Here is an 18,293-nt window from a genome sequence, read left to right as displayed (position 1 = left end):
TTCGCTATTTATGTTTAGCAGATTGCTTTTAAAAATGTTCGCTGCCCTGTACAATCACATTGTAATTAACTTTCCATTAGATCGAGTCATTCAACTTTGCTTGCCAAGCCTTGGACACTAAATAGACCGAACACAAAGCTGAACAAGGATCTAGTCGATCAATATAGGCCAGGCTTGGCTTGAACAAATGAGACGTAATCCTAAGGTCAATCACCTTTTTTTTCACATGTTTGACTGGGTTTAAGTTTGAAATCCTATAACGGGTCAATCGGAATACACACAGAAGTGATATAAAAGGGGCGCCATCATTATCTCCAAAACAAAAAAAAATATATTGCAACTTTTTTCATTTATCGAAAGGGGAGAAGCCGCTATAAATTTGTGTGGTCTGTCCGTCCATTCGTCCTGTTGACCCATTTAACATCATGATATTTTAGACAGTTCAAAGTTCTGTTGCATCGGCTACATTTTTTTTCTTTTCTGAAAGCAAATCATTTAGTTTTAAAAATTAAATATTCAAGCAATTTTTTTTTAATAAAAATACATCATCACAACTATTTACTATTAATACTAAAAAAAACTGAAGAGACAATTTTTATGAAAGGAAATCAGTTTCCTGTATAGTAAAGTAGTAACTTTCCCTTTCAGATCTTGCTATCTATGGGGCAACTGATGTTAAGATCCTCTGTTTCTATGGCCCACCCTAGCGACGCCACTGGGTCCTGGTTTCGAATCTCGGTGAAGATAGGGATTTAATAAAATTCCCCTTTGTGAAAGTTTCGTTTGTTCCTTTGTTGTTTCAAAAAGTTCTTAATTTTAATTTAAAAAATCCTTTTTCACATAGACAAGCAGATGATAAGAAACGGCTGAAGGCTTTGTTCAATGATTTAGAGATATTTTTAAAGGTCTTAATGGCATCATGCACTGCCAATTTGTAGTTTCTTCAAGAATAACTTTTGTTGCCTTTAGATCTATTCTCAGTCATGGTATTTCTGTTCGAATGTCGCCTTTTGGAAAATCATCATGAGCCAATATTTTGAAACTGACATCTACAATACTTCGTTGGTTGTTGAACTAAAGAATTTTTCGGTTAGATTGCTCCAAATTTATCTGCTACATAAATGATAGGAGTTGAAGATAAGAGTTAAAAAAAATCATGAACATAAAAATGAACCTCTTTTTCTCTTAAATAGTCAGTCTGGAATCTTGCCAAGAAGTAAAATCCCTTCAAATATTCAAGTATATTATTCGACGGACACATGGTAACAATTCCTTCAACTTGGCTACAGCTTTTTTTTTTTTTTTACAGAAAAATGAAATTACATCATCATCTTCAGAAATCTCAACGGACACTTATCTACTTTCCAATTCTACAAAATTTACACTAATTACATGTGAGATTTCAATCATATTGTAAGCCTTAAGAATGTCGCCATTTGTTAAACAGTAACTATTGGTTGTCATCCTTACGGTGCTAGCTACAAATTCAATGGATTCGATTCAAACATTTTTTAATCAAAGCAATATTCCTATACATACAAGCAGCTGGTAAACATTCTGAAAATAAGGTTTCACGTTTTCCTTGTGATATTAAGTATGATATACCATTTCAAACCTTTTGATAGAATTAAAAACTTAAAATATGTTTATTCGAAATAAAAAAAAGTATATAGATCTATTTATTAATTGTGAATAATGTCCCAATATTTAACCACTGTCATTTTTTTTTTAATTGTTAGTTATTCACAAAGTGCATTTTTACTTGGGTGTCGCCCATTCTAACGGGTGTCACCCGGTGCGGACCGCATCTCCCTAGTGACGCCACTGCCAGGACCCCAGGTTCGGAAGCCGAGCGCTTAACCCCTCAGCCACAGCGCCCCTCATTTTCCAGTATATTTTTACAATATTTATGCAAATGTTTTGACATTTTCATGACATCAGCTGTTTCTGATTTTCTTGCTGAAAATATTGAAACCAGCCTTTTGACCTGCCTGAGTGGACCACTTCGGGGTCTGATACTGAGTTTGTGCTTCCACACAAACTTTGTTTCTAACCCAGTTAGTAAATGTTTTAAAAATTAATAGTCCCTGAGACGTAGTGTTTTCTATCAATTTGAATGATAAAATCTGTGTATCAAAATTTTCAGTAAATAAGACTGACATACATTTTTCTTTTTCTTTTTTTTTTTGTGAGCACTGTTTTACACGAAAGTAGTAATCTAGTATTTTTAAAACATTGACTCGTACTCCTCAAGCTGATTAACACAGAGTACTCTAAATAGGCAAGTTTTCACATCTGAATTGTGACGTGCTATCATGGGTGACGTCAGCCTTTCCTTCATTGCGTTTTAGTAGTTCAGTTCATTCACCCTCTTCGGCTTTCCAAGCGTACAGACGTATATCTATGTCTTGATGACAGCAGTCTTAAAGTGTTTCTTTGTGACTATGACTGAAGTCTTCTAGTGTTTCTTTGTCTTTATGACTGAAGTCTTCTAGTGTTTCTTTGTCTTTAATAATGAAGTCTTCTAGTGTTTCTTTGTCTTTATGACTGCAGTCTTCTAGTATTTCTTTGTCTTTATGACTGCAGTCTTCTAGTATTTCTAATGGACTTGTGCTGCTACCTTTTCTACATCATTTTGTACAATATTAACTTTCTACCTTGCGCATATAAATATGTATTTGAATTTACAAATCTCTTTCTGGGCGCCTACCACTGAGAATCCCCCCCCCCCTTTATTTTGTTTACCCAGGCGTAGAATGACTAGAATAAAATAATACTTCTCAATATGAGAGATAGAGAGAGTGAGTGAGTGTGTGTTTAAGTGTGTGTGTGTTTTCTGTCCTAACTTTACTCTTTGTCTTGACAACAGCATCAGCAGCCATTAGCCACGGCTAATTGGGTCACGTGGTTTCAGAAAAAAACAACAACTGTAAAACAAAAGCACGCCAAAAACAAATGTAGTTGTCTGTGTTAGGTTTGTGTCTTTGAATTAAACCCTTACAGAGCCTCAACAAATGTAGTTGTCTGTGTTAGGTTTGTGTCTATGAATGAAACCCTTACAGAGCCTCAACAAATGTAGTTGTCTGTGTTAGGTTTGTGTCTGTGAATGAAACCCTTACAGAGCCTCAACAAATGTAGTTGTCTGTGTTAGGTTTGTGTCTGTGAATGAAACCCTTACAGAGCCTCAACAAATGTAGTTGTCTGTGTTAGGTTTGTGTCTGTGAATGAAACCCTTACAGAGCCTCAACAAATGTAGTTGTCTGTGTTAGGTTTGTGTCTGTGAATGAAACCCTTACAGAGCCTCAACAAATGTAGTTGTCTGTGTTAGGTTTGTGTCTGTGAATGAAACCCTTACAGAGCCTCAACAAATGTAGTTGTCTGTGTTAGGTTTGTGTCTGTGAATGAAACCCTTACTGAGCCTCAACAAATACGTTTCACCAGGAGGGTAGGAAGGTCGCCAACAGAAAAACTTCTCCATTTTCTGTGATTAACTTGAAATATACTTCTCATTGTTTTAATAGCAAAAAATAAACAAAACACAAAAATATTTGAGAAGTAAAAAATTGAACAAGTCACAGAAAGTATCTGGTGGAAAAACTGAACTATATTCTATTTTGGATTCCTCACCACAGATCTAACCCGCCTCCACAGACTTCTGTCATTCGTCTTGCTCCAAATGTTTCATTTATTGCTTCATATTCATTCTGTTCTCTTTTTTGTTTTTTAGTTTCAATTTGATTCAATTGAATATTTCATAAAGCTCACCAACAATAAGAGACAAAAACAAACAACTACATTACAAAATGTGTCCAACACTTGAATCGTGAAGTTTCTTACATGACAGGTGAATAAAAAAAAGGCTCTAATTCCCAAACGTGTAAAATTCAGTTTTATGACCTAGTTGTGCTCTTTCAATTTTTTTTGCTTGTCACGTTTGAGCTCAAAAATTGTGTGGAAAAAGAAATTTGTTATAAAAATGTATTTTGTATATTTATTATTGGGATGAATCATAAAATCCTAATGAAGCAAGTTTGAATAATCGCCGGTGGGCTAATTGAAATATTTTCAACATTTTTATTCATTTGTCTGTTTTGTTGTATTTGTGACAACTCGTAGGAAATGTTAGCTAGGAACAGATTTCAAGGAAGTTTTAAGATTTGCATTGAGTCAATCAGGAAGCTCACAGCTATAGTACAAGATTGTAAGTAATTCAGAAGTGCAGCTCATAAACTCCATCAGAAACACACTTCGTATCCAGACAAATGGGTTCACCAACGTTTAAACCTTCAAGCTTGTAGATTTGAGATGGTAACAAGGAAGAGCAACTAACTGAAATAGTTCAGTGTAACAGGACAACTTCTGAGCTTATGGTTGAACACATTAAGGTCCATGTGGTGGTTGTTGAAATCATTTACACAAGTTTACACAACAGGCCATTAAGTTCAAATATTAAGTCTGTTTGTCTAACTTAGGGTTAGGGTTAGGGTTATTCTCCACGAAATTTCGTATCTATATAAAAATATGTTAGCTATTTACATTGCATGAGTTTTAAGCATTTGACTTACATTGACCATTGATATGTGTAACATGAACTCTAGTTAAAAGAACACACACACACACACACACACACACAAACCTCCAGCTATCACAGATACTTATGTTACTCCCTAAACTCTGTCAATGTCTCACTGCTTGATGATAACATCGCAAGAACCACGTGGGCTTAATGGTCTAAAACTACTCCAACGTAGTGGTCAAGTGCTTAACTTCCGAACCGAGAGGTCCCAGGTTCGAATCTTGGTGAAGACTGGTATTTTAAATTTCGGGATCTTTAGGGCGCCTCTGAGTCCACCCAGCTCCAATGGCTATCTGACGTTAAGGAAAAGTAAAGGCGTGTTGTCGTTATGCTGGTCACATGACACCCTCGTTAACAGTCGTCCAGAGAAACAGATGGCCTTTACATCAACTGCCCTTTATATCGTATTGTCTGAAAGTGAAACTGTACTCAGCATAGCTTTACACTCTACCATTGTAACTTGCTTTTAGCTTACAAAGTCAATGAAAGACACAAACAGTGAATGACGTCATCAAAATAAGAGTACAGCTGTTGTAGAAAGTGTCAACACAAAATAGATCACTTACTATGTTTGTTTGTTTTACATGTTTCGGATGTTCCTTCAGAGTTGAAGATAGTTTACTTCCTAGTCCAAACCTCCCGCTGGACGACGGGGGATGGGAGCGGGCAGGATTTGAACCCTCGACCATCTGTAAATCCGAACGACAGCCCAGCGCGCAAACCTCACGACCAGGCAGCCATCCAATTGTGTGTCTTGAATTTTGTTTTGAAATTGTCATTTGACTTTTAACAGAACAAACAAAGTCACAAATGTTCGCCTTGTGTTTCACTGTCCCACTAGATGCTTGCATACAGTCTTTTCTGTACTATCTTGCTTTTCTTTTATTAAACATTATCAAACCTCCTGTCAAACCTCCTGTCAAACCTCCTGTTAAACCTCCTGTCAAACCTCCTGTCAAACTCCTGTCAAAACTCCTGTTAAAACTTTTGTCGAACCTCCTGTATCGACATTTGAGGACCATATGCTGGAGGGGAAAAAAAATTCTCCAGCAATTCAGCCAGCTAATAGAAACAATTAGTGATGTGCAGGTGTGACCCTCGTAACTGAAGCAGAAACAATCTAAAATTAGCATACTCAAGAAATAAAGACGCTACTATAAATACAAGCCAATCACATTTGTTTGCACATATACACCCGCGGAACTGTTTGGAGCACTGGCATTCATAGCACGAAAATAGTTTAGAAACTATCTACAGATCAATAGTGTTTGATATTTTGTTCTATGGATCAAAGCTACTACTCAATAAACTTTTAACGATAGCCTATAATTAGAGGAATTGTGTTCGTTAGGATAATGTCCCCTTACTCCCGCCCCCGCCCCCCCCCCCCCCCCGAAGAATATTAAAGGTTATATGAAGACGATTTAGGCCAGGTAATTTGAAGTCAAAAATAAATTCAATTTGCAAAAACATTTGATATAGAATGTTAGCATGATGTCATTGTTCTAGTCACGTGTATTCTCACGTGTTTACAAACTAGACGTTATAGGCGCGTGTGATCTAATTGCTTGTCAACAATTCAATAAAATACACACTTTATTAAAAACAAACAACTTATGAAGCTGTGTAGAGTTGTAGAGCTGTGAGACTAGATCTAACTATAAAGTCGCCTGTTTATTCTCATAAGTCCAAAGTGTATTGAAATCCGTTGAAACAAAATAGTTCAGTGATTCTCAAAACTAGACGTTGTTAGTATCTCGACACAAATTAAACCTGAGTTTTGTTGAACCATTCGATTGGCTGATCTAAATGTTGGTTCTTAATAGCGCTTTGAGTTGGAGTCAAAACATGATGGACAGACAAAAGGATGAAAATTAAGTGCCACTTTACCCTTTCAGGGCCTCAAACATTGAGGAATCAAATAAATTAGTCTGTAAAATATGTTGTGATCTCATTGAACTGGACAGAGCCATTAACAAATGGTTGTTGACTAGATTGTTATATTTGAGAGAGGCGAAATAACATTAAAAGTGAAAGAACTACCTAAATGTTTTCCAGCTTTTAATTTTAAATTAAAAAAAAAAAAAAAATTCATTATAAAAAAAAACCCACTGTCAGCTGATCACGTGGTCATGTTATAGGAAGTTCTGTCTCATGGAATTGTTTGCTGTCACGTGGTCATGTTCTAGGAAGTTCTGTCTCATGGAATTGTTTGCTGTCACGTCGTAGGTGTCTGCAGCCAACTTACTTCCCTTTCCTCATTTGTACACAACTCTTTCAAAATGTAATCTCATTATTTGTTGGTGTATTTATTTGTTGTTTTTTTGTTATTGTAACCTAACGCTAAATAAAGTATATTAAGTTCATTTTGTTTTCTAATGATATTTTGTACATAGGTCATAAGTTAGTTTTGTTCTCTAATGATATTTTGTACATAGGTAACTAATGAAATAAATTACGATTCGTTTCTTTTAAAATTGCGTTCAAAATAATTATTTTTCCTTTGGGATGTTGGTTCAACTCCTCCTGTACTGAGTGATGTAGACTAGGGCATTCAGTGAACGAGGACACTGGATGGTACATTGAAGATTTGATATTGAAATAAAGGACAATGCTAACAGTCAACATAGAGACATACAGTGAACTTAATTACAAAAATGTCTGGACCTGAGAGTACAGACTACACTTCTAAGCACTGCTGACAGTGTGAAGACTTGATCTATATATTTGACTATTTGTACAGAATTTACAGAAACATTCTAAATTTAAATACAAAATCAAATATTTAGTTTCATTTATGCAGATACTCCTTAAGTAACCTACTTTATTGATTTGTTTTGGACAGATCACCTTCTATTTGCTTATACTGCCTTATTAAAGTTTCTCAAGGACAGCTTCATCTACTTTATATTTATTTTGTTCTCAAAGAGTAGAGTATCTCAAACTGTGTCATGTGTAACTCTGTGGACAGGGGGGGGGGGGAGACAAATTGAAACAAATGATGTAAAGTGTCAAACGAGAGTATAGCATTTAATAATAAAAGGAAACTCTTTGGTAAGAAACTACTCGGGCTATAAGTTTAGTTTACATTTCTCTACATTCGCAGTTCACTGCCCGTTTAACAAACACGTGGTCCATATGTTGAACTTCATTTCCCAGGGCGACGTACGATCAGTTGATACTATCCAATGTGTACAAATAGTCAATGCACGAGCAACGTTGCAGCGCTCTTGTTTAAGAGGGGGGGAAGGGGGAGAGCTGTTTCTTTGAGAACCACTGTCCCGACACAATACGAATTCAATGGTCTCGTTATTTCCCGAGAGAGGTGCGGGAACATCCGATACGCGTCACACGATGAAAATAGCATCAAGCAATTGGGGACCATTCTTTATGAGTAGCCAGTAGATTGGGTCTAGATCTTCATAGCCTGTTTGTTGATTGGGTCAAGATCTTCATAGCCTGTTTGTTGATTGGATCTAGATCTTCATAGCTTGTTTGTTGATTGGGTCTAGATCTTCATAGCCTGTTTGTTGATTGGGTCTAGATCTTCATAGCCTGTTTGTTGATTGGGTCTAGATCTTCATAGCCTGTTTGTTGATTGGGTCTAGATCTTCATAGCTTGTTTGTTGATTGGGTCTAGATCTTCATAGCCTGTTTGTTGATTGGGTCTAGATCTTCATAGCCTGTTTGTTGATTGGGTCTAGATCTTCATAGCCTGTTTGTTGATTGGGTCTAGATCTTCATAGCTTGTTTGTTGATTGGGTCTAGATCTTCATAGCCTATTTGTTGATTGGGTCTAGATCTTCATAGCCTGTTTGTAGATTGGGTCTAGATCTTCATAGCCTGTTTGTTGATTGGGTCTAGATCTTCATAGCCTGTTTGTTGATTGGGTCTAGATCTTCATAGCCTGTTTGTTGATTGGGTCTAGATCTTCATAGCTTGTTTGTTGATTGGGTCTAGATCTTCATAGCCTGTTTGTTGATTGGGTCTAGATCTTCATAGCCTGTTTGTAGATTGGGTCTAGATCTTCATAGCCTGTTTGTTGATTGGGTCTAGATCTTCATAGCCTGTTTGTTGATTGGGTCTAGATCTTCATAGCCTGTTTGTTGATTGGGTCTAGATCTTCATAGCTTGTTTGTTGATTGGGTCTAGATCTTCATAGCCTGTTTGTTGATTGGGTCTACAGTGCGAGTCAATGAAGGCCTATGAAAATGTAGTGTCCATTATGGCAAGTTTGGATAATGACATGAAAACGAATGGTATACACAGATGAATATCCTTGGCCAACGCAGGGATATTCATAGACTCTGAATATCTCGCATTGTCCATTTTCTAGTTCAAATAAAAAAAGTCTGCTAATATTTAGGAGGAAAATTATTTCCTAATATGACACCATCGAGACATAGAATTTTATTTGACCCCAAAAAAGAACAGCAAACAACTAGCATATATAGACCTAATATTAAAATGAAAGTTGTCAGAAGTAAACAATAGATACAGCATCATAAGAAGTCAACAATAGATACTGTAATTATTCCACAAATAATATACACATATAATTATGACCCTTTAACCAATTTTACACCTATTTCTCTTGATTCACAGGTCAAAAGCTTAAAACCATGATTCACGAGAAAGAAAGAATTTCGCCACATATCTTCTGAACGAGTCTGCGCATTTTTAACGGTCCAATCAAATTATTTGTTAGAAGCACCTGCACAGTTTGTCACTAAGTGAAACTGACAAGTGAATCACAAAAAACATATTCTCAACAAAACTGTCAGCAACCTTGTGTTAAACCAATAGACAGGTCAACCATCTTGTGTTAAACCAATAGACAGGTCAACCATCTTGTGTTTAACCAATAGACAGGTCAACCACCTTGTGTTTAACCAATAGACAGGTCAACTACCTTGTGTTTAACCAATAGACAGGTCAACCACCTTGTGTTTAACCAATAGACAGGTCAACCACCTTGTGTTCAACAGTAAAACGACCAAGTGTTCAAAAAAGACCTAGTGACTTTATGTAACGTCCACACAATTAAGCTTTCATTCAGTTTCAGACCACAAAAAAAAAAGGCTGAAACAGAGGTCAAGGTCAAGCTCAGTTTCAGAACCAAAAAAGAAGGCTGAAACAGAGGTTAAGGTCAAGCTCAGTTTCAGAACCAAAAAAGAAGGGAAAAGATCGTGTTCTTGTGTGCCCTTCAAGGTCAAGGACGATGGAGTGCCGCTATTACCGGCTGTTCTACAAGCAGCTCATTTATCCCTGTGATTGATCTGATTGGTCAATTTGAAAATAGCATGGACTTGAACGTTTTTTCCCGGTGCCCCTTGTGCTCTAAGATCACGGCAGTCACGTGACCAGGGCAGTCTTGCAACGAACAGCCTCCTCAAAGTTATTGTCAAAGAATTTTTTTTTCTGACGCATCTTCGCTTTAAAATACATGTTTGTTCTTCATTATGTCACCCAGATGTCATGCGTACTATTGTGTCCCTGACATCTACTCACCACACACTGTCATCTGGCATCTGGACTTTTAAAAAAATGGAGCCAAAACTAGCAGACCCAATGAAAACCTAGCTTTGTATTCGATGATGTTTAGGAAGTCTAGCAGTATGTGAGGGCTTTTCTTGTAGTCTAATTTTCTTTAAATTCATACTAGAAGCTGTGAATAATGTAATAGAAGTCTAGTATATGCATACATATAGGTTAGTCTTGGATAGTCTTAGATAGGTCTAGTATTTTCTCAATGCATGCAAGCTATCCTGGATTAAGTGGGAGCTATATTCGATTACGCGCTGGTTTATTCAACATAAAAATGGATAAGAAAATTCAATAATTTCAGCACCATTTGAAGTCAAAGACATTTGGATATATTGCATGGATATCTTTGGATTAATTCTTACATTAGGTAGCTTATATTCTTTTACATAGTTGCATTGATCAATTATTTTTAACGAATAATCATACAATGTCGAGGTATTTTTGTGTTACTTCAGATACTAAAATGTGATGTTCAGCTCAGTTCAAGCTTTTTATTTCTTTTATTACGAGTTGAATTGAGTTGCAGCAATTAGGAGCTGAATTGAGTTGCAGTAATTGTAAAATGGAAATGATAGGTCTGCTATCTTCTGGAAGATCTATTTAAATACGTCCACCACTTGTCCATTAAAGTTCTAGCTTCTGGTCTACAAATGGATGTGATGACGTTTCTTGAGGCCAGCACTGAGAGCCTCGATACAACGTCCATCTTTAACTCCTCCTCTCAGTACGTTACAGCCTCTCAGCTCGGAGGCGTCACCAATGCGTCATTGGGTTACTATGGCGGCAACCACACGACCAGAGGCATGCACATCATGGAGGATGCGGAGAAACATCGCATCATCATCATATGTGTCATCATGGCATGTAAGTCAATCAACCATAATTACATATGTGTCCTCATGGCATGTAAGTCAATCAACCATAATTACATATGTGTCATCATGGCATGTAAGTCAATCAACAATAATTACATATGTGTCATCATGGCATGTAAGTCAATCAACCATAATTACATATGTGTCATCATGGCATGTAAGTCAATCAACCATAATTACATATGTGTCATCATGGCATGTAAGTCAATCAACCATAATTAAATATGAATCAGAGAGTTTAACTTTCAAGTCAATAAACCATAATTACATATGAATCAGAGAGTTTAACTTTCAAGTCAATAAACCATAATTACATATGAATCAGAGAGTTTAACTTTCAAGTCAATAAACCATAATTACATATGAATCAGAGAGTTTAACTTTCAGGTCAATAAACCATAATTACATATGAATCAGAGAGTTTAACTTTCAGGTCATTAAGCCATAATTACATATGAATCAGAGAGTTTAACTTTCAAGTCAATAAACCATAATTACATATGTGTCATCATGGCATGTAAGTCAATCAACCATAATTACATATGTGTCATCATGGCATGTAAGTCAATCAACCATAATTACATATGTGTCATCATGGCATGTAAGTCAATCAACCATAATTACATACGAATCAGAGAGTTTAACTTTTAAGTCAATAAACCATAATTACATATGAATCAGAAAGTTTAACTTTTAAGTCAATAAACCATAATTACATATGAATCAGAGAGTTTAACTTTCAAGTCAATAAACCATAATTACATATGAATCAGAGAGTTTAACTTTCAAGTCAATAAACCATAATTACATATGAATCAGAGAGTTTAACTTTCAGGTCATTAAGCCATAATTACATATGAATCAGAGAGTTTAACTTTCAAGTCAATAAACCATAATTACATATGTGTCATCATGGCATGTAAGTCAATCAACCATAATTACATATGTGTCATCATGGCATGTAAGTCAATCAACCATAATTACATATGTGTCATCATGGCATGTAAGTCAATCAACCATAATTACATACGAATCAGAGAGTTTAACCTTTAAGTCAATAAACCATAATTACATATGAATCAGAAAGTTTAACTTTTAAGTCAATAAACCATAATTACATATGAATCAGAGAGTTTAACTTTCAAGTCAATAAACCATAATTACATATGAATCAGAGAGTTTAACTTTCAAGTCAATAAACCATAATTACATATGAATCAGAGAGTTTAACTTTCAAGTCATTAAGCCATAATGGCTAGTAAATCTACCTATTTGTCTATTGGTAAAATTGAAATGTTTGTTTGTCTGATAGTGATATACAGAGATGCCAATGTGTTTATTGTAGTAATCCTTGAAGCCACAGTGATAAATAAACATGACATGTGACATTACCAGTGCTACTAGGTAGATGATTGTTTGTGATAAATAAACATGACATGTGACATTACCAGTGCTACTAGGTAGATGATTGTTTTTGATAAATAAACATGACATGTGACATTACCAGTGCTACTAGGTAGATGATTGTTTGTGATAAATAAACATGACATGTGACATTAGAAGTGCTACTAGGTAGATGATTGTTTGGGATAAATAAATATGACATGTGACATTAGAAGTGCTACTAGGTAGATGATTGTTTGTGATAAATAAACATGACATGTGACATTACCAGTGCAACTAAGTAGATGATTGTTTGTGATAAATAAACATGACATGTGACATTACCAGTGCTACTAGGTAGATGATTGTTTTTGATAAATAAACATGACATGTGACATTACCAGTGCTACTAGGTAGATGATTGTTTTTGATAAATAAACATGACATGTGACATTACCAGTGCTACTAGGTAGATGATTGTTTGTGAAAACGGTTGTAGAAAAAGTAGTGTCAGGGCTCTGGGGTGTGTCATCATGTGACCCTTGTGCAGGGCCCAATAACAAAACTGACTTAACAGGTTCTTTTGAGGGACTTGAATGATCAAATCCAATACATTGGACTGCTCTCTACAACGCGATGTGACAAATCGGATGGCTGTGGTTTGAGTCACCACATTGTCTTCAGCCCCGTGCACGTCATTGCTTCTTGTAAATTTCCTTGTCATGTTTATTGAGCAGTAGTGGCAGTAGGTGGCAGCTTCAAACTCCATTTAAGTCGCGGTGACATAACTGTTTGTCTGTCCGGTCCTCTAAGTCAACATATTGGCATGTTTGTCTGTCCTCTAAGTCATGATTGACTCATAATGGCATGTCTGTCGGTCCTCTGGTTATATTGGCATGTTTGTCTGTCCGGTCCTCTAGGTCAAAATGGCATGTCTGTCCAGTCGTCTAGGTCAAAATAACATATCTGTTCGTACTTCTCAATCAAAATGGCATTTCTGTCGTGTCCTCTTATCTAAATAGCATGTCTGTCCGGTCCTCTCTGTCTAAATAGCATGTCTGTCCGGTCCTCTCTGTCTAAATAGCATGTCTGTCCTGTCCTCTCTGTCTAAATAGCATGTCTGTCCGGTCCTCTCTGTCTAAATAGCATGTCTGTCCGGTCCTCTCTGTCTAAATAGCATGTCTGTCCGGTCCTCTCTGTCTAAATAGCATGTCTGTCCTGTTCTCTCTGTCTAAATAGCATGTCTGTCCGGTCCTCTCTGTCTAAATAGCATGTCTGTCCGGTCCTCTCTGTCTAAATAGCATGTCTGTCCTGTCCTCTCTGTCTAAATAGCATGTCTGTCCGGTCCTCTCTGTCTAAATAGCATGTTTGTCTGTCGTCTATTTGTTTGGTCATTCATATTTTAATGTTTTTCTTTTTTTTATTCGATTTTTAAATGCTTTTTTAATGAGTCTAAGATAACCAGGTCAAAAAAAATTTCTTAATAATTATATTTAAAAGGATCTATTGTATGGTTTAACGACATAATCATCGTATTAGTATATACCCATCTCTCATTACATCAGTGACATTAAAAAATTCTAAGATATTGATACGGTTTTTAAAATATAATTACTTTTTTGAGTTTGTGTAATTAAAGTACATTCAATTTGTTGATTACGTCCATTGTCTTGACAGCGCAGAGTTAATAGTTATGAACTTTTTATTATCGATTTATTATCAGAGAACCGCTAAATCTGGCTTCCTCTATTGTTTTTAAAATGATGTTTCTCTCATATCCATTTGTAAATTTGTATAGCGCATCTTGAAAATATGTTTTGACTTTTGGGAGAATTTTCAAACTAAATTCTTCTATTTAAGATAGTTGTATTTACAGAATGGTACCGGAGTTTACTTGGCTTACGCCCACCACATCAATACTACCCTCAGAAAACATTTGTTTAGTGGTCGAGTGAAGTCTAAAACTATTCTCTTAAAAACAACAACAATAAGATTGAGGTCTGACACCAAATAATTCCTTGTAATCTCCCTCTATAGAACGCAGTACATTTATTTCCCTTGATTTGTTCCTGCAGAGAGTATTTCCTTATTCAAAGTAGACTGTAAAGTAAAGAACTGAAAGGAGTTTGATCAATGTTCATGGCATGGAAGATTTGTTTGTTGAATATGAACTGGAATCGAAATAGTGAGTGAACTTTGAATGTTGTTGATTTGAATGTTTGAATCAGTTGTGGGAGTCCTGTCTCTCTACATTGTAGTCCTCTTGACTGACTGAACTTGTTGATTTGAATGTTTGAATCAGTTGTGGGAGTCCTGTCTCTCTACATTGTAGTCCTCTCGACTGACTGAACTTGTTGATTTGAATGTTTGAATCAGTTGTGGGAGTCCTGTCTCTCTACATTGTAGTCCTCTCGACTGACTGAACTTGTTGATTTGAATGTTTGAATCAGTTGTGGGAGTCCTGTCTCTCTACATTGTAGTCCTCTTGACTGACTGAGCTTGTTGATTTGAATGTTTGAATCAGTTGTGGGAGTCCTGTCTCTCTACATTGTAGTCCTCTTGACTGACTGAACTTGTTGATTTGAAGGTTTGAATCAGTTGTGGGAGTCCTGTCTCTCTACATTGTAGTCCTCTTGACTGACTGAACTTGTTGATTTAAATGTTTCAATCAGTTGTGGGAGTCCTGTCTCTCTACATTGTAGTCCTCTTGACTGACTGAACTTGTTGATTTGAATGTTTGAATCAGTTGTGGGAGTCCTGTCTCTCTACATTGTAGTCCTCTCGACTGACTGAACTTGTTGATTTGAATGTTTGAATCAGTTGTGGGAGTCCTGTCTCTCTACATTGTAGTCCTCTTGACTGACTGAGCTTGTTGATTTGAATGTTTGAATCAGTTGTGGGAGTCCTGTCTCTCTACATTGTAGTCCTCTTGACTGACTGAACTTGTTGATTTGAAGGTTTGAATCAGTTGTGGGAGTCCTGTCTCTCTACATTGTAGTCCTCTTGACTGACTGAACTTGTTGATTTGAAGGTTTGAATCAGTTGTGGGAGTCCTGTCTCTCTACATTGTAGTCCTCTCGACTGACTGAACTTGTTGATTTGAATGTTTGACTCAGTTGTGGGAGTCCTGTCTCTCTACATTGTAGTCCTCTTGAATGACTGAACTTGTTGATTTGAATGTTTGGATCAGTTGTGGGAGTCCTGTCTCTATACATTGTAGTCCTCTCGACTGACTGAACTTGTTGATTTGAATGTTTGACTCAGTTGTGGGAGTCCTGTCTCTCTACATTGTAGTCCTCTCGACTGACTGAGCTTGTTGATTTGAATGTTTGAATCAGTTGTGGGAGTCCTGTCTCTCTACATTGTAGTCCTCTTGACTGACTCAACTTGTTGATTTGAATGTTTGAATCAGTTGTGGGAGTCCTGTCTCTCTACATTGTAGTCCTCTCGACTGACTGAGCTTGTTGATTTGAATGTTTCAATCAGTTGTGGGAGTCCTGTCTCTCTACATTGTAGTCCTCTCGACTGACTGAACTTGTTGATTTGAATGTTTGAATCAGTTGTGGGAGTCCTGTCTCTCTACATTGTAGTCCTCTTGACTGACTGAACTTGTTAATTTGAATGTTTGAATCAGTTGTGGGAGTCCTGTCTCTCTACATTGTAGTCCTCTCGACTGACTGAACTTGTTGATTTGAATGTTTGACTCAGTTGTGGGAGTCATGTCTCTCTACATTGTAGTCCTCTCGACTGACTGAACTTGTTGATTTGAATGTTTGAATCAGTTGTGGGAGTCATGTCTCTCTACATTGTAGTCCTCTTGACTGACTGAACTTGTTGATTTGAATGTTTGAATCAGTTGTGGGAGTCCTGTCTCTCTACATTGTAGTCCTCTCGACTGACTGAACTTGTTGATTTGAATGTTTGACTCAGTTGTGGGAGTCCTGTCTCTCTACATTGTAGTCCTCTCGACTAACTGAACTTGTTGATTTGAATGTTTGAATCAGTTGTGGGAGTCCTGTCTCTCTACATTGTAGTCCTCTTGACTGACTCAACTTGTTGATTTGAATGTTTGAATCAGTTGTGGGAGTCCTGTCTCTCTACATTGTAGTCCTCTTGACTGACTCAACTTGTTGATTTGAATGTTTGAATCAGTTGTGGGAGTCCTGTCTCTCTACATTGTAGTCCTCTTGACTGACTCAACTTGTTGATTTGAATGTTTGAATCAGTTGTGGGAGTCCTGTCTCTCTACATTGTAGTCCTCTTGACTGACTCAACTTGTTGATTTGAATGTTTGAATCAGTTGTGGGAGTCCTGTCTCTCTACATTGTAGTCCTCTTGACTGACTCAACTTGTTGATTTGAATGTTTGAATCAGTTGTGGGAGTCCTGTCTCTCTACATTGTAGTCCTCTCGACTGACTGAACTTGTTGATTTGAATGTTTGAATCAGTTGTGGGAGTCCTGTCTCTCTACATTGTAGTCCTCTCGACTGACTGAACTTGTTGATTTGAATGTTTGACTCAGTTGTGGGAGTCCTGTCTCTCTACATTGTAGTCCTCTTGACTGACTTAACTTGTTGATTTGAATGTTTGAATCAGTTGTGGGAGTCCTGTCTCTCTACATTGTAATCCTCTTGACTGACTCAACTTGTTGATTTGAATGTTTGAATCAGTTGTGGGAGTCCTGTCTCTCTACATTGTAGTCCTCTCGACTGACTGAACTTGTTGATTTGAATGTTTGACTCAGTTGTGGGAGTCCTGTCTCTCTACATTGTAGTCCTCTTGACTGACTCAACTTGTTGATTTGAATGTTTGAATCAGTTGTGGGAGTCCTGTCTCTCTACATTGTGTACGTCCTTGCAGTGTAGTCAACAAAATAAATTCTATTCAAAGAACTTATTTAATAGTTGACGTCTTGCTTGGGCTGAGAAACTCTCTGAGCAAGTTTACACACAAAATGAAGTAATCTATTATCAATGTTTCTGTTTGATTATCACTCTAAAACCAAATAACAGAATGTGCTATAAATTGTCTTAGAATCAGACTATGACAATTGTACTAGCTTATGTTCCAGTCAAAACAGAATTAAATTACATCCTTCACCAACACTGATCACTATTACGAACTAGCGATACCTAATAATTATAAAGTACAAACCATCTTTTGTCTGCCCATGTAGTTAAACGTTGACAACTATTTCGAATTGTTAAATCTATTTTCGTAACCAGTCTGTAACTATTACATTTACTTACAATGCTTTGAAACTATATAAGACTATGCCATGTTTTTTTTTTTAATAATTATTTAATAATTCCAATAAATTTAAATCTAGACTTTAGAAGACGATGCGCAAAATTTTTCTGAATATTAATTTATTACACTCTTGAATCAATAATACCTTAAATTCGAAAATGCCCGAACGCGTAGTCTTTTAAGAACGCGATAGTCCTTTTCAAAACCGATGTTGGATCTAGACCTAGATTTAGTCTATAGCCAAATTTACATTTATTTTTTTTTTATTTTGAAAAACTATAACGGTCAAACTAGTTTTCACCGTGTGGCCAACGAGCCTGTTATCCCAACCATACACACGATTGTCCGATTTCAAGGTAAATCGTTAGAGCAGTTTTGAAAAATCACGTCCACCTACCTTTTGCCCAGGTTCCGCTTTGACAGTGTGACTTGAATAGAGGTATTTTAATGATAAATCAACCTAGCTTGGATGGTTGCCTGATCATGCGCTGGTCTGTCGTTCGGACATATCAATGGTCCCGGGTTCAAACCAAGCCCGCACCCATCCCCCGTTATTCTGTGAGAGGTTTAGAATAAAAATTAAATTATTTTCACCTTGAGGGAACATCCGAAAAATGTCAAACATTTTACAAACATTTTAGATTACTGTGAAATAGAACAAG

The 18,293-nt window shown here is 36.6% G+C and overlaps 1 protein-coding gene across 1 annotated transcript in view; it reads left to right on the top strand.

The window, feature by feature from the left end:
- LOC106073531 (vasopressin V1a receptor-like) overlaps positions 1-18,293 on the top strand; it is a 185,775-nt gene that overhangs the window by 96,807 nt on the left and 70,675 nt on the right. Inside the window, exons 2-3 of the mRNA XM_056004616.1 lie at positions 9,182-9,675; positions 9,725-10,987. Coding sequence (XP_055860591.1) covers positions 10,774-10,987 — 214 coding nt within the window. The 5' untranslated portion in view covers positions 9,182-9,675; positions 9,725-10,773. The remainder of the gene's footprint in view (positions 1-9,181; positions 9,676-9,724; positions 10,988-18,293) is intronic.

The sequence above is a fragment of the Biomphalaria glabrata genome, chromosome 11 (assembly GCF_947242115.1).
Source record: "Biomphalaria glabrata chromosome 11, xgBioGlab47.1, whole genome shotgun sequence".
Classification (NCBI taxonomy): Eukaryota; Metazoa; Mollusca; class Gastropoda; family Planorbidae; genus Biomphalaria; species Biomphalaria glabrata.
The sequence above is the reverse complement of the archived record's forward strand: the minus strand, read 5'-3'. Positions and strand labels throughout refer to the sequence as shown.